General features: G+C 42.3%; 1 protein-coding gene across 5 annotated transcripts in view; it reads left to right on the forward strand.

Moving 5' to 3' along the window:
- Nucleotides 1-23,707, forward strand: part of PAK1 (p21 (RAC1) activated kinase 1) — a 206,048-nt gene that overhangs the window by 104,575 nt on the left and 77,766 nt on the right. For all 5 annotated transcript variants that reach the window (XM_027848175.1, XM_027848173.1, XM_027848174.1 and 2 more), the window contains exon 2: nucleotides 1,195-1,402. In XM_027848175.1, coding sequence (XP_027703976.1) covers nucleotides 1,213-1,402 — 190 coding nt within the window. In that variant the 5' untranslated portion in view covers nucleotides 1,195-1,212. The remainder of the gene's footprint in view (nucleotides 1-1,194; nucleotides 1,403-23,707) is intronic.

Raw genomic sequence — 23,707 nt, forward strand, 5'->3', positions numbered from 1 at the left:
CTCTCTCTGTCTCTCTGTCTCTCTGTCTCTCTCTCTGTCTCTCTCTCTCTGTCTCTCTCTCTGTCTCTGTCTCTCTCTCTGTCTCTCTCTCTCGCCCCCCCCCCCAATCACACACACGCACGCACGTGTAATGAGTCAGGGGTAGAGTTGGGACTGGAACCCATATCTCCTGACTCCCTGACCTGGTCTCCAGGTGCTTTTCACTTCCTAGCAAGGAGTCAGCTGAAAGTTATTTAGAAAGATGAGACAAGATTAGTCTGGTGAAAGAGCACTGTATTTGGAATTGTAAAGACCTGGATTTTTTGCAGTCTGACTCAGCTACTGACTTTGACCCCTGAGACTCAGACTTTCAAATGGGGATCCCCTCTGCACTGCTACCCTCCTATGTCTGTTGGGAAGAGCAATTAAGAGACAAGTTGGGGAAGTACTTTGTAAGAATAAAATACTGTATAAAGGTGAGGATTTTCTGTTGTTGTGGGATTGAAGCTGGGCCTGGAATAAGAGTTATAATTTGTGTTTCCACAGTGCTAGGAGGTTTATAAAGCTCTTTACATACTTTATTCCATTTGAACCCCAGGACAACTCTGTGAGGTAGGTACAGGTACTGAAGGTGATTTGTTCCCATTTTGTAGATGAGGAAACTGATTCTCTAGGAGGTGAAATGAGGGATTATTCATGTTCACACAGCTAGAAGGCTTTGGTGGTGGGATTCAAACCTGGGTCTTCCTGACTCCCAAGTCTAGTCAGTGCTTGGCCCAGTGCCTGATGTATAATTAGGTGCTTAATAAATGTTTATTGACTGACTGATTGACTGTATTAATTCACCATGCTATACTGCCTGGAAAAATGGGTGCAAACATAGGTGTTTCAATCACGTTTGACTCTTCATGACCCTTTTTTGGCGGTTTTCTTGGCAAAGATACTGGGATGGTTTGCAATTTCCTTCTCCAGATCATTTTACAGATGAGGAAACTGAGACAAACAGGGCTAAGTGACTTTCCCAGGGTCACACAGCTAGTCATTGTCTGAGGGTGGATTTGAACTCAGGTCTTCCTGACTCCAGGTCTGGTGCTCTATCCACTGGGCCACCTAGGTGTTTAACTCATGTTCTGATTCTTTGTTGCTTCAAAATATTGAGGTTGAATTTTGTTTCTCTCTCTCTTTGTTCCTCTTTTCCCTTGCCCCCCTTTGTAGTAGCGGATCCTTGTGAAGATGTCCAATAACAGTGTGGACATCCAGGACAAGCCTCCAGCCCCTCCGATGAGAAACACCAGCACTATGATTGGAGCTGGCGGGAAAGACACTGGGACGCTGAACCACGGCTCCAAACCTTTGCCTCCAAACCCTGAGGAAAAGAAGAAAAAAGACCGATTTTATCGCAACATCCTACCAGGGGATAAGAGTACGTGCACTGTTTTGTTCCTTTCTCCACCTTTCCAAGTCATTTGGTTTTTAGAGACCAATTTCATTTAGAACCCAGATCCAGGGCTCCTTGGCAGCCACTAGTTCAATGTTTCTATTGCAATAAAATCATTTAGTCCCAAGCATTTATTAAGTGTGCTATCTGTGTGCCCAGCACTGTGCTCGGTAATGGCGACATAAAGACAAAAGTGAAAATCCCTGCCCTCAAGGGGCTTACATTCTGTAGGGAGGGACATGTACACATAGAATGTGTTCAGTAGAAATGCAAAGTAGTTTTTAGAGGGAGGACTCTAGCAGCTGAGGTTGGGGGTGGCAGGAAAGACTTCCTGTGGAAGGTGTTACCTGAGCTGATGCTTGAAAGATTAAGGGATTCTAAGAGGCAGGTGTGGATGGAAGGTGGCCAGGGCAAAGGGCACCTTTGGCGACGGAGATAGGAGATGGGTGTCATGTCATGTGCAAGGAAGAGCAAGAAAGCCCCTTTGACTAGACTGTAATGTGCTGGGAGAGGATCTTAGTGCAGTTTTAAGCTATTAAAGCTTAAACTTTTGAGACCTGCTATATAATGACTTTAGATTGGGGCTAAATTATGCAGACCTCTAAAGCCGAATAGAGGATTTTATACAACTTGTTCACAAAGTCAGTGATGAACTTTAATAGCTTGTGTAAACTATTTCATAGGCTATTAAAGCTTATCACTGCATTAAGACTTTTGGAACTACTTCTATTTGATCATAGAAATGACAGAGAGCCACAGAAGTCTATTGGGTAGGTGAGTAACCTAGTTAAATTTGTGTTTGAGAAGAATCAGTTTGGCAGCTGTGTGGAGAATGGATTGGCGTGGGAGAGACATGAGACAAGGGGATCAATTAGGAGGCCATTGTAATAGTTTGGGTGAGAGGTGATGAGGGTCTGAACCTAAGAATGGATGGAGAGAAGGGATGCATTCTGGAGATGTGGTAGAAATGGCAAGCCTTGGTGAGTAATTGGATATATAATATAAAGGAGAATGAAGACTTGGTGATAATTTTGAAGTTGGGGCCCTAAGAAATTAGAAGGATGATGGTGCATTCAGTGGAAATAGAGAAATTCAAAAGAGGTGTGGGTTTTGAAAGATAATAGGTTCTGTTTGGGATATGTTGAATAGGACATCAGTTTGAAATGTCCAGGAGGCTATTGGTGAGGTGGAATAGGAGCTCAGGAAAAAGATGAGATATGATGTATCTATATTTTGCAAAATCTATGTTTTGCAATAATCAACATACAAATGATGATGAAATCTGTGGGAGCTGATGACCTCACCAAGTGGGAGAGTATCTAGAGGGAAGGAGATCCAAGAAAGAACTCAGGGGTAAGGAGCATGGCATGGAAGAGGACTGAGGACCCATCAGCCACATCAGAGGAAAACCGGGAGAGAAGAATGTTATCAAAACCCAGAGAAGAGAGAAGATTCAAGAAGAGAGGGTGATGAGGGGCAGCTAGGTGGCACGGTGGATAAAGCACCAGCTCTGAAGTCAGGAGGACCTGAGTTCAAATCTAGACTCACACACTTACTAGCTGTGTGACCCCCCGGGAAGGTCACTTAACCACAATTGCCTCAAAAAAAAAAAGAAGAAGAAGAAGAGAGGATGATCAACAGTTTTATAATTGTGAGGAAGTCAGGAAGGATGAGGACTAAGAAAAGACCGTTAGATCTGGCAAGTGAGATCATCGGTAACTTCGGGGACAGCAGTTTCATTTGAGTAATGAGGTTGGACAGCAAATTGCAGAGTGCTTAGAAATGAATGAGAGGAGGAGGTAGAGAACTTTCTAGGATTTTATTTACTGAGAAAGGAAGAGAGGTGCCGGATACTCTTGAGGAGATGGTAGCATCTTGTGAAGGTGTTTTTGTTTTTTGAAGGATGGAGGACACTTGGACATATTTGTAAGTGGCAGAGAAGGAACCAGTAGATGAGGGAAAGGATTGAGGCTAGAAAGAGAGGGGAGGGATTAGGGAGGAAGAGGTCATTTGTCAGAGGAGACAGGAGGAGGTGGGATCAAAGGCACACCGAGAGGGGTTGGTTTTGTGGAGAAGGGCCACCTCGTCAGGGAAGGAGGAGAAAGTGGGAGATGTTGTATGATGCAGAAAAAAGGAGAAGAGGGAGCTGCTGGCCAATGGCTGTTTTTTCTCCATAAAAACAGTCAACTAGCATTTATTAAGCATATATTAATGTGCCAAGAAGGGCAGCTAAGTGGCTCATCTTCCTGAGTTAAAATCTAGTCTCAGACACTTACCAGCTGTGTGACCCTGGGCAAGTTACTTAACCCTGTTTGCCTCAGTTTTCCCATCTGTAAAATGAATTGGAAAAAGAAATGGCAAAGCACTCCAGTATCCCTGCCAAGAAAACCCCAAATGGGGTCACCAAGAGTTGGACATGACTGAACTGACTGAACAAAAACAAAGTATGCCGAGCATTGTATTAAGTAAGGTCCTCAGCTGCGAGAGGGTGAGTGGAGGAGGTGTAAAGGGAGCTGGAGGAGAGGTTTGGAACAGCTTCTTTAGGGAATAGGTTAGAGAATCAATTGTAGTTTGTCCCTTGCTTTGCTTTTTTTTTTTTAATTAATTAATTTATTTTTAGTTTTCAACATTCACTTCCACAAGATTTTGAGTTCCAAATTTTCTCCCCATCTCTCCCTTCCCTCCACCTCAAGATGGCGTGCATTCTGAATACCCCTTCCCCTAGTCTGCCCTCCCTTCTCTTATCCCTTTCCCCTTCTATTTTCCTGTAGGGCGGGATAGATTTCTATACTCCATTGCCTGTATAGCTTGTTTCCCAGTTGCATGTGAAAACAATTAACATTTGTTTTCAAAACTTTGAGTTCCAAATTCTCTCCCTTCCTCCTTCCCCACCTACCCTCATTGAGAAGGCAGGCAACTTGATACAGGTTATACATGTGTAGTCATGCAAAACACTTCATAATAGTCATGTTGTGAAAAACTAATTGTATTTCCCTTCATCCTATCCCACCCCCACATTTGTTCTATTCTCTCTTTTCACTCTGTCCCTCCTTAAAAGTGTTTGCTTCTGATTATCCCCTCCCCCAGTCTGCCCTCACTTCTATCATCCCCCCCTCTCTTATCCCCTTCCCCTCTATTTTCCTGTAGGGCAAGATTGATTTCCATACCCAATTGAGTGTGTATGTTATTCCCTTCTTAAGCCAAATCTAATGAGAGTAGATTTACTCATTCCTTCTCACCTTCCCCGACTTCCCCTTCGTCCCTCATTTTTTTTTTGTCTGTTTTTTTGGTTAGGCAGTGGGGTTAAGTGACTTGCCCAGAGTCACACAGCTAGTAAGTGTTATGTATCTGAGGCCAGATTTGAACTCGGGTCCTCCTGACTCCAGGGCTCTATCCACTGTGCCACCTAGTTGCCCCTGTCCCTCGTTCTTGAAGAGGACCAATGACATCATGAGGGTGATGACTTGCTCATGATTTAAGTGAGGCAGAAGTTGTCAGCTTTACTCTCATTAGGGAGGAATAAAAAGACTGCCTTGCTACAGCGAGGAACCCGATTAAGTTAGGGAACGTAAATTGGTACTGGACCTGATCATCTGGGTCATGGGACTTCTTCCAGTTCTGTTCAGCCATAGTGAATAGGGGCAGATGTGTCAGACAAATGATGGCTGATTTGGGGATGGCTTGAAATGGGGCTGATTTTGACTTTTGTGAAGTGCTTTCTATCTATTATCTCATTTGAGCCTAACACCAGTTCTATGAGGCAGGTGCTATGAGTTTTATTCTGATTTATACATGAGGATACTGAGCCCATGCCACATAGTTATTAATTATGAGAGCTTGGGTTCTCTTCCAGGTCTTCTTTGCTCTACCCCCAGGACTCCATCCATTATGTCACACGGCCTCGCAAATCAATTAAATGTTTATTGAATTGATAAGAGGCCGTGTGACATAATGGATAGAGACCTGGCCTTGCATCAAGGAACACCTAGGCTCAAGTTCTACCCTTGATCTTGCTGGCTGTGTGGGTATTTCACTTAATTCACAATAGAACCTAAGTCCTTGGGTTCAAGTCTCACCCCTCTCACCTATTACTTATATCCCTGGTCAAGCCATCTAACTTCTATATGCCTCAGTTTCTTCATCTGTAAAATGAAGTGGTTGGGCTCGATGAATCTGTGATCCTATGATCCTTTGCACGTGATAAGTCCAGGATCCTTATGGGCTCTTTTGTTCATTTGCATCTGAGTCATCTGAGTCTAGCTGTATCCAGAGCATCATCCCCAATCCTTAGATCAGAGTGCCATTTCTAAAGGCTTAAAGCACACAGCTGGGAAGAGCAAATTGCCAGAAGTTTTTGGAAAATGATAGATGAATTGATTGGTAGCTTCTTCATCTCCACTAGATAGTGAAGATTTTCTATTCAGCATCATGAACAAATTTCTTCACTGCATTTTAAATGTAGTAGAAAGAACACTGGTTCTGGAATCAGAGGTCATGGGTTCAAATCCCAGCCCTACTCATCACAATATGTATATCTTTGGGCCTTGGTTTTTGTCTCTATAAATTGAAAGGGTTGACCTAATTCAGAGGTTCTTAACAGAATCTGTGAACTTGGTTTTTTTTTTTATCATTTTTTATAATTATTTATTTATTTATTTTTAATGTTCCTTTCTTTTTAAATTTTGAATTACCAGTTCTTTCCTCTCACTCGTCTTCCACTCATTGAGAAGGCAAGCAATATGATATCAATAATATATGTGAAATCAGGCAAATATATTTCTATATTAGCCATATTTTTTTTTAAAAAATCCAGAAAAATAAAGAAAGTGAGAAAATTATACTTCCATTTGTACTCAGAGTTCATCAGTTCTTTTTCTGGAGGTAGATAGCATTTTAATTTTTCATCATGAGTCCTTTGGGGTTGTCTCGGATCATTGTATTGATCAGAATAGCCAAGTCTTTCATAGTTGATCATCATGACAACACTGCTGTTACCGTGCACAATGATTTCCCAGTTCTTCTAACTTCACTTAACATCAGTTCATATAGGTCTTGCTGTGTTTTTCTGAAACCACTCCCTTGTCATTTCCTGTGAACTTTTTTTTAACAAAAAAATTCACTATAACTCTATTACAATATAATTTTCTTTGTAATTCTATGTGTTTTATTTTGTGCATTTAAAATTGTGTTTCTGAGAAGGTGTCTGTAGACTTCGGCAATCTGTAGAATGGGGTCCATGACCCCCCAAAAGGTTAAGAACTCCTAGCCTAGATGATCTCAAAGGTTCCTTCCAGTTGTAAAACCTAGAATCCTAAAATCTTTGGAAATAATTCTTAGACTTTTTTCTTTTTGTGGGAAAAGTTTCTCATTGGCAGCCTACTTGTATGTTAATGGCTAATCATAAATGTCACGGAAGGCAGCTACTATTATTGTTACTGAGCCAATCACTTGGTATTTGTGGAACTGTTACTATGTGCTAGGCAATGTGGGGAATACAAAAGAGGTATAATTGTTTTAAGAATTAATTCTATATGTAATGCTTTAAGATTTTAGAACATTACTCATAACCCTGGGTGGGTTTTTTTTTTTTCATATTTCTTTTTAACTAGGACCGCATTTTCATGAGTATAGGAAGCTTCTGGTGAGAAACATTCTCTACCAATGTAGACAGGCATTTTCTCTGCAACCTATAGGGAAGGGGAGGGAGAGAATAAACATTTATATAGTACCTACTGTGTGCCAGGCAATGTATTAAGCTCCTTACAAATGTTATCTCATTTTATACTCACGATCACCCTTGGAGGTGTTGTTTTCTTGTTATGCAGTCATTTCAGTCCTGTCTGGCTCTTCATGACCCCATTTAGGGTTTTCTTGGAAGAAATACTGGAGTGTTTTGCCATTTCCATCTCCAGTTCATTTTACAGATGAGGAAACTGAGACAAACAGGGTCAGCAAGACGTTGTCGAAGTCTGGATTTGAACTCAGGTTTTCCTGACTCCGGGCCCAGCACTCTATCCACTGCACCACCTAACTGCCCATAGTCTTAGAGAGCTAGGGGGTACTGCGGAGTTGACTTGCCCAGGCTCTCACAGCCAGTCTATGGTGGAGGCAGGCCAGGTCTTCCTGACTTGGAGGCCAGCTCTCCATTCACTTCAACACAATGCCTCTCAGTGTGTCTGGCAGTTCATCTAAGTATGATTATTCCCTTTCTCCAGATGTGGAAACTGAAACTAAGAAATTAAATGACTTGACATATTAGTAAATGGTGGAGCTAGTATTTGAACTCAAGTATTCTGGCTTTAAGTCCGTGTTCTCTTCATTGGACCACATTGGTACATTTATATTCCCAAGAATAGAAATTGACCCCAAGGACCAGAGGAAGATTTCCAGTTTATTAGATAGACTTTCTACAAAGGATGTTTCAGAAAACCTTGGATGAGAATTGCCTCGGATGAGTGGTGAACTATGTTGGTGGAAGGAATGCCCAGATCAGTATAATTGTTGCTCTTTTACAGTGTTAGGATAATGATGATGAATGTATGTCCCCCGTCTTCAAGTAGCTTACAATCTAATTGGAGAAAAGAGACTTCTAGACATCAGTTAAAGGTCAATGTATTATTTAAAGCAAGGGTATTTTTAAGTGCCATCAGACATCAGGATAAGCTGGAGCAATCTGGGAAGATGGGAAGGGGCTAGGACTTGACCTGCCCCTTTGAAGGGTGGTTTGGAGCTGGTTCCCCCACCTGGCCCAATGCTCCATCTTCAGTAGGCCCTCATTATGTGTTCACTGGATGGATGGATGGATGGATGGATGAATGAATGGATGAATGAATGAATGAATGAATGAAACAGCTGTAGTCCCAGACCACGTTGTTATAAAGCCCCATAGCGCAATATCGGCATTGGGGCTGTTCTGGTCAGACTCTGCATATTCTGGTTTGTCTCAAAGTGACACTGAGAGATGTGGTCTGGAATTTTTCCTCTGACTATATTTTCTTTTATAAAAAATATTTCTAAGTTTATTTTTTTTCTTTTGGTACATATTTTAAAAAAATATTTTTATTTTCATTTTCAAATTCTTTCTCTCCCTCCCCGCTTTGAGAAGGCAAGAAATATGATACCCATTATACATATGAAGTCATGCAAAACATAGTCTGTCTGTATTTTCCTGCCTGAATGGAGAAACTGTTTCAATAAGGGAATGGTTTAGCAAAGGTAATTTTAAGACTGTTCCCTGAAGCCCTGTTTACTTTCTCCAATTTGGAACTGTTCCTCGACTTAGAATCAGCGGAGCAAAGCCCAGTAAGAAAGAAATGGTGTTTTGTTCTTCATCAGAGCAATAAAATCGTCATTTTTAGGTGTGTGTGGTCACGGCAAACAACGGTGCCCTTCAGTTGATTCAGCTGCTCTAAGGAAGTAGGAAGAACATGGCCTGGGAGTCACAAGTCCTGGCTTCCACACTTGCCTCTTCCATACTCTGCACAGCTCTTCTGTGCTCTCCGACCTCAGACAAATCACTGACCCTCTATGCTTTTCTGTGTCTTCCTCTGAAAAATGAGGCAGGTGGGTTAGATAATCTCTTAAGATGCCATCCAACTCTGACAGTCTGTGTTTTAAGGGCCCTTCCAGGATCTAATAGTCTGTAATTCCTTAGCTTCTTTGAATTTTCCTTCTATAAGGGAGAAGCTGGAATAGAGGCAGGAAGGATGTATGTAGCCTTCTTTCTTTATCCTCCCTCTCTGCTCCACTTTCAGGGAGGTGTAGACAGTCACAGAAAAGTAAAATGACTTAATAATAATAATAACAATATATACACATACACACATATGTATAACTTTTATAAAGCACTTTAAAGTTCACAAATATTATCACATTTGATCCAGCAATCCTGGGAGGTGGGTACTATTATTATCTCCCTTGTTGTTCATTCTCCATTCTTTTTTTTTTTTTTTTTGGCTTTTTGGTGAGGCAGTTGAGGTTAAGTAAATTGCCCAGGGTCACACAGCTAGTGTCACATGTCTGAGGCCGGATTTGAACTCAGGTCCTCCTGACTCCAAGGCCGGAGCTCTATCCACTGTGCCACCTAACTGCCCCTCATCCTTAATTCTTGAAGAAGATCAATGACATCACAAGGGTTGTATCTTGACTTGTGCCTGAATTAAATTTAAGTGAGGCAGAGCTGCACAAAGTCGTCAGCCTCACTCTCTCCTCTAGAGTCATCGGGGTCTGGTGGCAAGACAAAAGTTAAGACAACTGGTGATGGCCCCTATCCCCATCGTACAGATGAGGAGACTGAGGCAAACATGGATTAATTGACTTGCCCAGGGTCACACAGCAAGTATCTGAGGTCAGATTTGAACTTGGGTCTTCCTGACTCAGCACACCACCTAGATGCTTTCTTAACTAACTGACTTCCCAAAGTCACCCATGAGTTAGTGCCAGAGCCAGAATTTGAATCCATGTCTCCTGATTTCAAGACCAATGGACTCTGAAATCATGCCATACCTACTGTGCCAGTCCTGCAGTCTCTTCCCTCAGGGCTCTGATAGGGGACAATAGCTGATGCAGAATCAGAGCTAGAAGGGGTCTTAGAGACCTATTTAATTATTGGGTTGTTTTTTTGTTTTTTTGTTTTTTTTGCCTAGCTCTGTGATTTAGTTGGTATAGGAAGCTCTTGGTGAGGGAGCTCCCTCCTACCTGTGCAGATTGGCACCTTCTCTACAATTTGGCCTTAGAGAATTAATTGTCTGGGGCCCTTGCTGAGAAATTACGTATTCTGCCCAGCTTTAAAAGGCCAGTGTATGTCAAAAGGTGGGACTTGAACCCAGCTCTTTCAAAACTGCATCTGTTTTCAATCTACCATCCGTCTCATCTGGCCCCTCAAATTTGACAGAGCGCTAGAACATTTCTACCAGAGAAGACCCAGGTTGTATCTAATTGTAGTTTTCTTTTGTCTAGGCAACTGTCTTAGGCTGGCCCGGAGGGCAGAATTAGGAACAAGGGAGGAAGTTTGGGGAATTCCAGTAGTGGGCCTAGGCACTTCACGGAACTGAGTTTTTCATCATTGTTCGTCAGTTGTGTCCAACTCTACATGAGCCATGGACAAATCCATAGGGTTTTCTTGTCAAAGATACTGGAGTTGTTTGCCATTTCCCTCTCCTGTGTGTCCCCATTTTACAGATGAGGAACTGAGGCAAATAGGGTTTAAGTGACTTGCCCAGGGTCACGCAGCTAGTAAGTGTTGGAGGCCAGATTTGAACATAGATCTTTCTGACTCCAAGCCCAGTACTTTATCCACTGTGCCACCTGGCTGCTCGTCATTAGATGGGTGTTCAAACAGATGCCAGATAATGTTTTTTTGGGGAGGCTTTCTAGACTGAGTAGGAAATTTGTCTAGATTGAGTCTTTGGAGACACAGATTTCAATTTGCTAGAAAATAAAACTCTCTAATAATGAGAGTTTTCCAAAATTGGAGTAGACCACTTTAAAAAGTAGTGAATTTACCCATTTTTTTTTCTTCTTTTGGCTAGGCAGTGGGGTTAAGTAACTTGCCCAGGGTCACACAGCTGGTAAGTATCATGTGTCTGAGGCCAGATTTAAACTCAGGTCCTCCTAAATCCAGGGCCAGTGTTCTATTCACTGCGCCACCCAGCTGCTCCTGAGTTTACCCATTCTTAACTCAAATCAGGGTTGTTGAAGAGTTGGATTCCTACTGGGGGTTGGGGCTGGCTTAACCGCTCTCTGGGGCACCTTACAATTCTTTTTTCTCTGACCAGTAAGGTCTTTTCCAATGCAGAGATTCTGAGGGTACTATCAGATGTCAGTGGTCGTTTCTTTCATCTATCAGTCCTCTGCTATTCTAAGCCCGACCTCCTTGATCAGTGTTTCTGGTTGTGTTTTTTTAGCCTCCAGAGTAGGTTTCCTGCCCTGAAGATGCCGCCTCAATAAGATGCTTCATATCCCTAAAGTATAAGGTTAAACCAAATGCCTTTGAGATTCTGTATAAGACGGCCATCCCACCCACACACCAGAAACCTGATCATGACTACTCAGGTTGATTGGCTGGGACCGTGGGGGAAACAGATGAGGTGCAGGATCACTCACTTCATAAATATGTAACCGGCCACCTGTGGGGAAAGGCTCTATTTCCTGTTGGCCTGGCTCCTTGGCATCATGGATACCACGGATCCTGGGCCAGAGGATCCAGATTCAGTAATCATTTAATAAAGACAATAGTATAGGACTTCAGCACCCTCCTGGACCGTTTAAATAACTTTTTAACGGCCTTACTGCATCCATTCTCACCCCTCCCTGTCTGTCTTTCAGGTACAATAACCTTTCCTAAACTAACTGTTCAAACATCTTCAGTGATTCCTCTTGCCTTCTGAATAAAGGTTAAATTTCCTCACCCAGCACTCAGAAAGCCAGTATGGCCTTGTGGATAGGATACTGTCCTTTGGGTCTGGAAGACAGTATGTAAAAGGAAGGTGAAGGGCAGGGGTAGGGTGGAACCAACCAAGCGGCTGACAGAAAACAAATCGTTTACTTAGAAAAGTTCTGGAAGGCTTAGGGAGGAGTTACTGTTCTCTCGCTTCACCCTGTAGCCCTCCGGAGGGAGGAGGCGGCTGAGGGTGCTGAGAAGGTGCCGAGTATCGGAGCTGGGTAAGTCTCCGCGTGAGGATGAAATTTCAGGCGATGACCGTGTCCTGGGGGAGGTATGATGTTTGTAGAGTGGAAACGCAGCAGAGCATCTGAAGGAAAATGAAGAGTTAATTACATGTAATACTGGGCATGGTAATTATGTGAGCGCATCTTACCTCCCTTGCTAGATAGTTCGTTCTATGAAAGAGGGGGTTGTGTCTTACTTGACTCCGTGTCTCGAGCACCTCTCATAGAGCCTGGCACATAGTAAGTGCCTACTAAGTGCTTCATCTTCTCCTGAGTCCATCATAAAGCTCTGCACACAGAAGGTGCATAATACATGTCTGCACTCTGTGCAGCACTGATATAAGCAGTCAGCAAGCATTTATGAACTGCCACCTGCGTGTCAGGTGCTGTGCTAAGTGCAACAGGCATGAATATGCCATAGTCCCCGACCTCATGCAGCTCCCTGTTTCATTATGATAATAAGACCCAGGCATAGATGGAATATTGTGCTTGGTGATGGAGTTTCTAGGATCATAGATTTAGAGCTTGAAGAACCACAGAGACCTTCTAGTCCAACCCCATTCGTCATTTTGCAGATGAGGGTTAGAGGAGTTAGACAGCTAGTCAATATCAGAGCACCAAATCCAGCACTCCATGTACCATAGACCGTGTCTCTTAAGTGTTGATGGTATGTTGGAGGTGCAAAGAAGGAGTGACTATTTCTGTTTTTTTCTCTTTAATTTTTAAAAGTTTCATTAAATATTTTCCAGTTACGTGTAATTTTTTTAACATCTATTTTTTAAAATTCTGAGTTCCAAATTCTCTCCCTCCATCCTTCTCTTTTCTTTACCCCTTGAGAAGGCAAGCAATATGATATTGATTATGCACATGAAGTCACAAAAACAAAAAAATCCATGTTATGTTGCAAAAGAAAACATACATAAAGAAAGCTTTTTTAAAAGGATGCTTCAAACTGCACTCAGAGTTTATCAGTTCTCTTTCAGGAGGTGGGATGACATATTTCATCATGGACCTTTGGAATGGTCTTGGCTCATTGTCTTGATCAGAATAGCTATCTTTCACAGTTGATTATTGTACAAGCTTGCTGTTACTGTGTACAGTGTTCTCCTGGTTCTGCTCACTTCACTTTGTATCAGTTCATATAAGTCTTCCCAGGTTTTTCTGAAACCATCCTGCTCATGGCTATTTCTGACTAAATGATTCAGGTCTTATAAGACCCAAGTCTTAAAAGGATACTAATAGGGTAACTCACATTTCTTTAACCCATTTAGATTTAGAAGGCATAGCCTTGCAATACCCTTTCAAGATAAAGAATGCAAGTATTATTAGCCCCATTCTATAGATGATGAAACTAGCTTTCACAGAAAGAGACTGGATTCAAATTTAGTCTCCTCACTCTGAGTTCCATACTTCCCTTACTGATGCTCTAAGGTTGGGTAGGATTTATTAAGCAAAGAAGTGGAAAGAGAAAAGATTCCAGGCAGGAAGAGAAAATATTCTTTCCTTCCCTTTCTGCATTTGGAATTCCTCCCTGTCCTTTCCTTTAAAGTCCAAATGCAATGCCATCTCCTCCAGGATACATATCCTGATTTCTCTGCTCTCCCTTACACTTTGTTTTACCTCTGGTCATATTCATTTCTTATCCCTCACTATAATGGGAGCTCTACTCTCAGGTCCCACACACCTGAGCTGTGTATCTCTCCTATTGCTGAGCCCAATACATCATACCTAGCAGACGTTTGATGAATGTTTGTTGGATTGTGGTGAATGCTCCTCTTCAGCACCCATTCTTGCTGGTTATTCTGAGTCGGATTAGGGAAAGGGGTCAGATTTGCCAGCCCTGGCTGTGTTCTCTGGAGGTTTCTCCAGCCTGCTCTGTTTCCCCTGGGTTCCAGCCAGCTGGATCTTTATGCTAATGTCTTACTCAGCGATAAGTGTCTCTCAGCCTGTTGAATCCCTCTGTTCTCAGAAAACGTGTTTGACAAGTTACAGATGGGGACTGTTCAATGATCCCAGTTCCCACTGGGGCCTGGTCGTGAGAGTTCTCCACAAAGCAAAAGAAAGATCATAGGATTTGGAGCTGGTAGAAACTTTAGAAATCATCGACGCAAACCCTTATATTTTATAGTTATGCAAACTGAGACCCCTTGAGCAGAATTGACTTGCTTAAGGTCACCCAGGCAGTAAATAGCAAAGTGATCAGATCTTTTGTGCTAGCTCTTTTGACATCAGATCCAGCTGGTCTGCCCATTAGTGGGATAGAGAATAGAAGGTGGGATAGGGCAGTCAATATTTCTGGAATAGATGCTATAATTTTGTTTTAAATTTAAAAAATTACTTTTTAATTTACAAGCATTTGTTTTCTCACTCTGACTTCTCCCCATTTGAAAAAAAAAGCAAAGCTCATATTTTGCATAGACAAGCAAAACAAATTTCCAAATAGATATAGATAAAGCATTTATTAAGCGTTTATTGTTCCAGCCACTGTGCTAAGCACTGGGGGTATGAAAACAAGACAGTCCTAACCCTTATGGAGCTTACATTCTAATAGGGGAAGACAGAATATGAAGGGGAGCTAGAAGTGGGTTGGGGGGGAAGGGAGATATAGGCCTCAGGGTAGTATCATCCTTAGTTGGACAATGTTGCTGGCGGGAGGTGGGGCACCATGGAAATTGAGCTGAAAGAATGAAGTAAACAGAATAGATTTTCTGGGACTTTTCAAGATATAGTGATACTAGGCAGGGACCCACCAGTCAATGAGGAAGCCTTCAGGGGGAATTAAGAGGGACCCGTCAGTCACTGAACAGGCTTCTGGGTAGAATGACCATATTGGCCATGTCCAAAAATGCATGTCTTATTCTGTATCTTGAGTCCATCTCTTCTCTTAGGAGATGACTAGTATCTTTATCTATCCTGGTAATCATGGCTGGTTGGTTCTTGCATTGATCAGAATTCTTAAGTCTTTCAAAGTTGCCTTTACAAAGTTATTGTTGTTGTATAAACCGTTCTCCTGGATCTGCTCATTTTACTTTGCATCGGTTCATAAAAGTCTGCTCCCTAGATTTCTCTGAAGCCATCCCTTTTGTCATTTAGGAGCAAATACCTTTATTGGACACCACTTTCTCTCCTCTCCAATCCAGGTTCCCAAAGCTGTCCAAGTAATCATCCTAAAGCACAGGTCTGGTCATGTCACTTCCTCATCAGAAATTGTCAGTGGCTCTTTCTTGTCTCTGAGGTAGAATACAAATTCTTTAGCCTAAAACTTAGGCCTTCCACACTCTGGTTCTAACCTACTTTTCTAACTTTATTTCGTTATTTCTCCCCATGCACTCTTATGTTCTGGCCAAACTAGGGTATTATCTGTTTCCCAAATTTGGCATGCCTCCTTCTCTGCCTCTTCTCCCACCCCAATCTCAGGCATTCACACAAGCTTTCTCTCCTGGAATGTGTTCTCCCTTCATCTTTGCCTTTTTGGACCTTCCTCTTTTCTTCAAGGCTCAGCTCTGCTGCCACTACCTCTTGGAAACCTTCCTGGGTTCCCCAACTGTTAGTACTTTCTCTGTCCTGAAATATTTCTAGAGTGCTTACTCTAATTTCTCTTGCCCTCTTCACCCCCTACCTTGTGTTGTGTTCTTGTGTATACACCATAACTCCCTAGTAGAATATAAACTCCTTGAGGGCAAACACCATTTCATTTTTGTCTTTGTATCTCCAGTATACTGGCCGCACGCCGACCTTCTGCCAGCTGTGCGCCAGTACCCACTCCTTCTATAAGGAGTACACTACCAGAGTCTTACCCACACCCGGGTCTTCGGTCCTCAGCCGGATCACCACACACAGACGAGCCATCGGGAGGCGCCAACACCAGAGCTTTATTCAGAGGCCAACACAGCAAGCCATCATAGCAAGGCCAGAGCAACAGGGCAGGAGCCAGGAGAGCGCACGTGTGATCTGACCACGCTTGTTCCTAAAAACCTACCTAGCCCCTCCTCCCCAGCCCGCTTACTAGCCAATGATTGTAGGGTCAGATACCGGAAGGGGCTGTCTGAGTTTAGCACACCAAGGGGGAGGGAGTGACGTAGGAAGCCAGGATTGGATATAGGAAGGAGGCATCTGGGATTGACGCATAGACAAGAGTACGTGACCTAGGAAGTCAGACTCAGGAGGGGTCTGGGTCAGTGCTGCACAAAGGGACCCAGGAAGTCAGGAAGGTCACAAGAGGCATCTGGGGATGACGTTGCATATAGGGAGGGGACTAAGCAGAGGGAACTCAGTCCTCTGCCGTCCCACTCCCACGTGGCACCGCCCCTTGCCTCAGGAGCTCAAGCTCCGACTACTTCCTTGTACCCAGCTTATCTCACAAAGCACTGCCCAATTGCCTCAGGGCTTCTCCGAATCCAGCCCATCCCAGTACACACGACTGCCTACCACAGCCCCTGCCTCGACTTCCAAAATACCCAGATCTTACCCTACCCTTGCCACAGCACCCAACCTGGTAGCTGCCAACATCAGACAGTCCCTCACACTCCAGTGCCTTGAATAGCTTATTGTATATCGTAGGTACTTGATAAATGTTTATTGAATTGGATTTAATCCATTTGCCCCAGTTTCACCCTTAATTTCTCCAAGTAGAGGTTATTCCTTCCTAAGTAAGAGCTCTACCTCTCAAAAATAATTTGATTGGTATAGCATTAAAACTATAAATTAAAAAAAAGGTAAAAAACTCATAATGTCATTGGGAGCACTGCAAAAATTCCCAAATGTTATCAAACCTACCTTCTTCCTTTTATTCACTTTTGGATCCAAATTATTATCCATCTTTAGTGTTTGTGTAAGACTCTTGTATTGATGAACCAGTTCCATAGGCCACCTAACTACACAAAATAGTCTGAACCATAGGCATTCTTCATCCGCTTGGTTTTCCCTGTGTGGATAGTTAAGTCAAATTCTCCATTCTCCTTATGGTCAAAGATTTCTTAAAGACTAATGTTTTCTCATTCCTTGTTGAAGAAACGATTACTCTTTAAAGTGGGAGAATGTTTATAGATTTAGAGCTGGAAGGGAGCTCAGAGGTGATCTGGTCCAATCCAGTTAATTTAATAAAGCATTTGAAATCCAGAGGCACAAAGTGTAGATAGGACTTGTAGATAATATTCTTGACAGTAGTATTAGGGCAGCTAGGTGGCATGGTGGGTAGAGTGTTGAGCCTGAAGTCAGGAAGACTCATTTTCTTGAGTTCAAATCAAGCCTCAGACACTAGCTGTGTGACCCTGGGGAAGTCACTTATCAGTGTTTGCCTCAGTTTCTTCATCTGTAAATGAGCTGGAGAAGGAAATGGCAAACCATTCCAATATCTTTACCAAGAAATCCCCAAATGGGGTCACGAGGAGGCACAACTGAAACGATTGAACAATGTATTAGTCGGTGGTAAATAACATCTGCTATGTAGTAAATGCTAAATAATAGCTAGGACAAACCCAGAGCTTCTGAATCCACATCCGTAGTTCTCCCCACGTACTATGCTGTCTTCTGTTCCCACCACAGAAGACCTTGTTTCTAACAGAAGTCAACATATTTCTGGTCAGTTCACATCCTCCAAAACAAGATGGCTGTAAATATGAGAATGCATCACTTGCATGATCAGAGTTTGGAAGGATGCCTAGATGTCATATAGCCTGATCCTGTCATTTCACAGATGGGGACACTGAGGCACCAACAGGGTAAGTGACCTCTCTCGGGTCACACAGTAAATTAGTAGCAAAACCAGGATTCAACCAGGACTTCCAGATCCAGTCTCTAGCTCTGTCTTCATTCTTTCTTTTTCAGTTGCCTCTTTCTCAGGCAGAAATGTTAAATTCTTCCTCGCAGGAATTGAATAATAAATTACTTTGCAAAAGGTTTATTTACCACACAGTGACTTCTCTAAACCTCACCCTGCCATCCGCCCCTCTTCTCTGTCCCTTCCTCCTCTGTCTCTGCCCCTCATCCCCACCCCCCTCTCCCACCAGGATTTTCTTGCATGAATCTGTTTGTGAATGCCAGACCCAGAATAGCGCTCCCAGTCACCAAAGCAAACTTTTCTTCGCCTAAAAATGACATTGCTAAAATTGGCCCAGGAGCTGTTGATGAGTTAGTTATTTGCTGGATTCAGCCTTGGGAGCTGGGTAATTGCCAGCAAGGCAACAAGAGGGAATTCAGAGGTTCAGTCTGGGCAGATTCAGAAGAGTGCTGCCATTCAAGTTTGTCTCTCTGGCCTGGAGGAAATGTGAGGATCCTCTCCCCTGTGATCTGAGCTGTTCCTTCCCAGGTAAAATTCATGTTTTGTCATAGAATGAGAGACCGTGCACCCTCACTTTCAGGTTTGTGACCCAGAGTGGTGGATTGCTTTTTCTTGTAGGGATTTCAGGACAGGTGGGAGAGGCAGCTGCTGTGGGAAACAAGTGGGGAAGATGTTTGGTGGAAAATAGGACCTGACGGGGAGACATTTAGAAACTCACAATGTTGTAGCTTCTGGTACTGTTACTTAGCTACCTATATGACTGTGACCAAGTCATTTCCCTGCTTGGGGTCCTCAGGAAATGAAAGGATTGGACTAAATGATCTCCAGGGTCCCTTCTAGTTCTAAATTCTATGTCTGACCCCCATTTCCTGATTTGAAGGCTGTGACCACCCCCCTTTTACATCCTGTGGAGGCAGGATTTCTTCTCCTTCCCTTATGGTCTCTCTTCTTCTGTTTCCTAAGACTCTTATAAGGAAAGAAACTGTAGACCTTAAAGTGCTGTAGAAATGTGACCCCTGGACAAGTCACTTCATCTGAACCTTGGCTTTATCTGCAAAATGAGGAGAATCATTCTTATACCTGCTCTGCCTCCTAGGATTGCTGTGAGGTTAAAGGTTCTGGAAGTCTTTAAATACTATAGACTTGTGAATTGTTTGTTGTTGCCCTCTGTTTTTAAATTCTTTCTCCGTCCATGAGAAGTTGATGCGAGGATTTTCAAACTCTTTGGTCCCAGGACCCCCTTTACACACTTAAAACTTACTGAGGACCCCACCCCTAAGAGATTATATTTATGTGAGTTATATCTGTTGATATTTATCATATTAGAAAATAAAATGTCTTAATATTATAAAAATAATCTCAGGGACCTCCCTGAAAGGGTCTCACTTTGAGAATTTCTCCTGTAATACAAGGAGCATTATAATTAGGGAGGAGACTTGCCATGGGACCTTGAGCAAGTAACTCTCACTCTATCATCCTTCCGCCTCCTGTAAAATGGGTATAATGATAATCCTAGTCCTATTGACCTCCAATAGTAATTGGAAAGATAAGGAAGATAAGGATGCAAATGGGAGCTTTAAAGGGTTTTGTAAATTTTAATGTGTCATGGTCCGATTAAACTGACCTTTATTAAGCTCTAAGGTACTAGCAATACAAAGACAAAAATGAATAGTCCCTTCCTTCAAGAGGCTTACACTTCTGGGGGGAGTAATAGCTAGCATTTATATAGTGCTTGGCACTTTACACATATTTCCTCATTTGATCCTCACAATAATCCTGGGAGATGGGTGCTATTATTATTCCCATTTTACAGTTGAGGAAACCGAGGCAGACAAATAAAATGAGTTGCCCAGGGTTACACAGTTAGTAAATGTCTGAGGCAGGATTTGAACTTGGGTCTCCCTAACTTCAGGTCCAGTGCTCTGTGCAATATGGTATTGCTTAGCTGCCAAATACTGCTTATCCTGAGATAAGCACATTGATGACTGGAGAATGGGTGGTCAGTGAGTCATACCCTAAGTCGTTGGAGCTGCAAGGGGCTGTGTAGGTTATTTAATCCAGTCCTCTCATTTTATACAGCACAAAACTAACGTCTGGAGACATAAAATGATTCAGTAAGGTCACACGGGGAGAAAGAATTGGGGCTGGAGCTTGAACCCATATCTCTTGGTATATGTCCGGTGATATTTCTACTTTGCATTTTAACTATAAACTGAGTTGCAAAATATAAAGCACTTTGTAACAATACAATCTTTTGTAAATGGTAAATTAACAGGTATACTGTGAAGTTTTTCATAAATATGTTATTTTCATAAATCATAAGCTCTTTGAGGACGTGAAACTTGTCTTACTTAATCCTATTTCCTTCAGTGTCTGGCTCATAGTGGCTACTTAATAGATACATTTTGAATTGGTTTTATTTTGAAATTTTCTTGTCCCTCACCTCTGCCTTTCTCTTGGAGGCAGCACAGCTTATTGTCCAGTGCTAAGCCTGGCACATAGTAAGCACTTAATAAATGTTATTGACTGACACCCCCCTCCCCCAAAGAAAACAAAAGTCTTGTAACACATATGCATAATCAGGTGAAACAATTCCCAAACTGGCCATGTCCAAAAATATGTCTCATTCTGGATCTTGAGTCCATGCTTTCTCTTTTAGGCAGTAGTTTGCAATCATCTTTAATTCCCTGGAGTCATTGCATTGATCAGAATTCTTAAATCTTTTAAAATTGTTTGTCTTTACAGTGTTATTATGTAAATTATTTTTCTGGTTCTACTCACTTCATTTTGCATCAGTTCATATAAACCTTCCCAGGATTCTTTGAAACTGCTCCTATTATCATTTCTTATGGTACTACTGAATTGAGTTTAAAAGTCACAGAAAAAAGTCTGTTGCTTCCAGAAAGTAACATTTGGTTCAACACATTTTTCAACTGATTACACGTATATTAAATGCCTATAGTATACAAGGCACCCTACTTTGTGATGAGGAGACAAAGATTGAGTAATACTGGCTCTGCCCTCTGGAAGCTTATAGCCTTCCAATGGGTGTATATAATGGTCCCTGGCTTGCCTCCCTGTAATGGTGAGAGCCACTTGTAGTATGCAAATCTTAAATCTGAATCTGAAAAGGTTTAGCTCAATGAATGGTAAGCCTGCCTCAGAACCAGAAAGACCTGGGTTCAAATTCTGCCTTGGACACTTGCAGGGTTTGTGATCCTGCATTATAAGTAGGGGGAATTTCCTCTCTTGTGAGTTCCTTTTATCAGTGAAAGCAGAGATCCAGAGCCTATCTTTTGTAATTCATAAAACAAATGTCAAGTATTACACCATGCTGGGGAATGGGAAAAGGCTTCTGAGGTCATCTGGGGCACCCAGTGTCTGAATAATAATCCCCTCTAGACTGGACTGGAGATCTCCCAGCCTCGCTTAAAGTCTTACACTGATTAGGAACTTCCTGGCCCTACACTGTTGGACAGTTTTCCTCCATCCCAAGATGAATTTTGCCCTCTGTAGCCAAGCAGAGAAAGGGTGACTTCTTTCTTTTCTCCATTATCTCATAACCTTATGATAGTCCCGTGAGGTGTCTTGGCAATCACAGATGTTGTCACACCAAAGACTCATCATCTCCATGCTTCATGGAATGAGTGGCTTTAGAATGATACAATCCTAGGAGAAGAAATCAAAGCCATGGCAATAGGGTGAGATTCCATGTTATCCTTGCTAGCCTGTCTTCTTCAAGGTTGATGATTTCCCCAAGATGCTTCCTGTGAGTCTACAAAAGATGAGCTTTATACCCCAGGGCTTTTCTTCAACCAAAACAAGCAGTTGTTTGATCTACATATACAATAGTCCACAGAACAGTAAATGTAAATGAATAGTAGTAGGATAGAGACTTGTCTCAGGACCATTTTGTTTTAGAAAGATGAGAAGAATGAGATGAAGTTTAATAATAACTACTGAAAAAGACAGGCAAGCTAAGGTGGCACAGTGGGTAGAATGCTGGGCTTGGAGTTGAGGGAACCTGAGTTCCCTCAGATATTCATTGAGCAAACCTGTAAAATGGGGATAATAATTATCTACCTTACAGGATAACTTCCCTGTTACTGTTGAGAGTACTACCCATACCACCAAGGCTCTCCTAAGACTTTACTTCTCCAGCATAGTGGAGATCCTTACTAGCTGTGTGTGACCCTGGGCAAGTTGCTGTCTCAGTCTCAGTTCCCTCATCTGTAAAACAGGATAAATAATAGCACCTACCTCTCAGGGTTATTGTGAGTACCAGATGAGATAATAATTGTAAAGCATTTGGCACATAGTAAGGGCTTTGTAACTGTTAGCTCTTATGTATAAAAGGGCTTTAAAGTGCTATATAAATGCTAGCTGTAATTTTAAAAAATTTGTTAACAGCTGACTTTTTTAGTATGCATTTTAAGTTTTGCAAAGTGATTTACATAAATTATTTGATTTTATTATTATGATAACCCTGTGAGGCTATCCCCCTTTTATAGATGAAGAAAGGGAAGCTCAAAGAGATTAGTTAAATGAATTGGTGCTACAGTCGTTACGACTAAGTAAGTGTTGGAGGTGGACTTTGCAACATCTCTTTCCGCACTCCCTCAGCCCAGCCTTTGCACACCCGGAGCTGGAGCTGACTCAGTGAGGTTCAGGGGGAAGGTCATTCAGTGAGTTATTGGCAGAGTTTCTGGGTCCATCAGATGCCTTCCAATTGAGTGCATTACATGCTGCCTGCTTGGACACAGTAAGTCACTGCAAGGGCGATCAGTTAGTTGGTCAAAGAGGAAGTGCCTACTCCCCCCTTTAAGGTAGACCCTCTCATCCTCCCTGTCATCCCCATGGGAGTATTTGGGGCTCAGCCAGAAGAATGACTGTTCCTCCTATCTTCTGCCTCTCTGGGCTGTCAACCAGCCCCAGCTCCTGTTGGTGTGCTTTGACAGGTGAGTTCTAAGCAGAGGAAGTGAGTTCTAGCCTCTGCTTGAATATACTTTGTGATGGGGAACTCACCCCTTCTTATTTCTTTTAACAATAAGAATCTCTAACCAAACAGTGGATGTTTATCCTAGTCTCTTGCATTCTTCTTTTAGCACTTATTCTCATTCTTTCTCTGGCTTCCTATCTCTTTGTCTCTGTTTCCTTCCTCTTCTCCCCCTCTTCTTCCTTCCCTTCCTCTCTGTCTTTCTTTTCTCTCTGTCTCATCTCTTTCTTTCCTCTCCTTCTCTCTCCCCCTTTCCCTTCCTTTTGCTTTCTGTTTCTTTCTCTCTTTTTGTCTCTCTCCCTGTCTCCTTTCCTCTCTCTCCCTTCCTCTTGCTCTCCTTCTGTCTCTCTTTTCCTCTCTCTCAGTCTCTGTCTTCTTCTCTCCTTCCTCTTCTTTCTTTCTGCTCTCTTGTTACAAACAATACTCTCAACAGACACTAATAAACAAAGGAGCAAACCAAATATGGGGTAGATTTCCATATAAAATCCTAAAACTTAAACCATTTATATTCTAAGTTTTTAAGTGGCAGTAATAATAATCCATCTGTAAATGGGGATCATAATAGTACCTCCCTCTAATGGTTATTGTGAGATTCAAATCAGATATTTGCAAAGCTCTTAGAACAGTGCCCGACACATAGTAGGTGCTATGTAAATATTAGCTTATTATGATATAAAGTTTTAACAACAACAACAATAACACAAGATGGTACATTTGTTCTGTCCCCTTTTGGGTCTCACTTTGTATTTATAAAGATTCATAACTTCCACTGTCTTAGAATATTCCTTCTCCTCCAAGTTTGAAGGGATCTTTCATTGGAAGTCATTTGGTTCAACCCCTTCGTTTT

This window comes from Vombatus ursinus, unplaced genomic scaffold, assembly GCF_900497805.2.
Source record: "Vombatus ursinus unplaced genomic scaffold, bare-nosed wombat genome assembly UNPS02005659.1, whole genome shotgun sequence".
Taxonomy (NCBI): Eukaryota; Metazoa; Chordata; class Mammalia; order Diprotodontia; family Vombatidae; genus Vombatus; species Vombatus ursinus.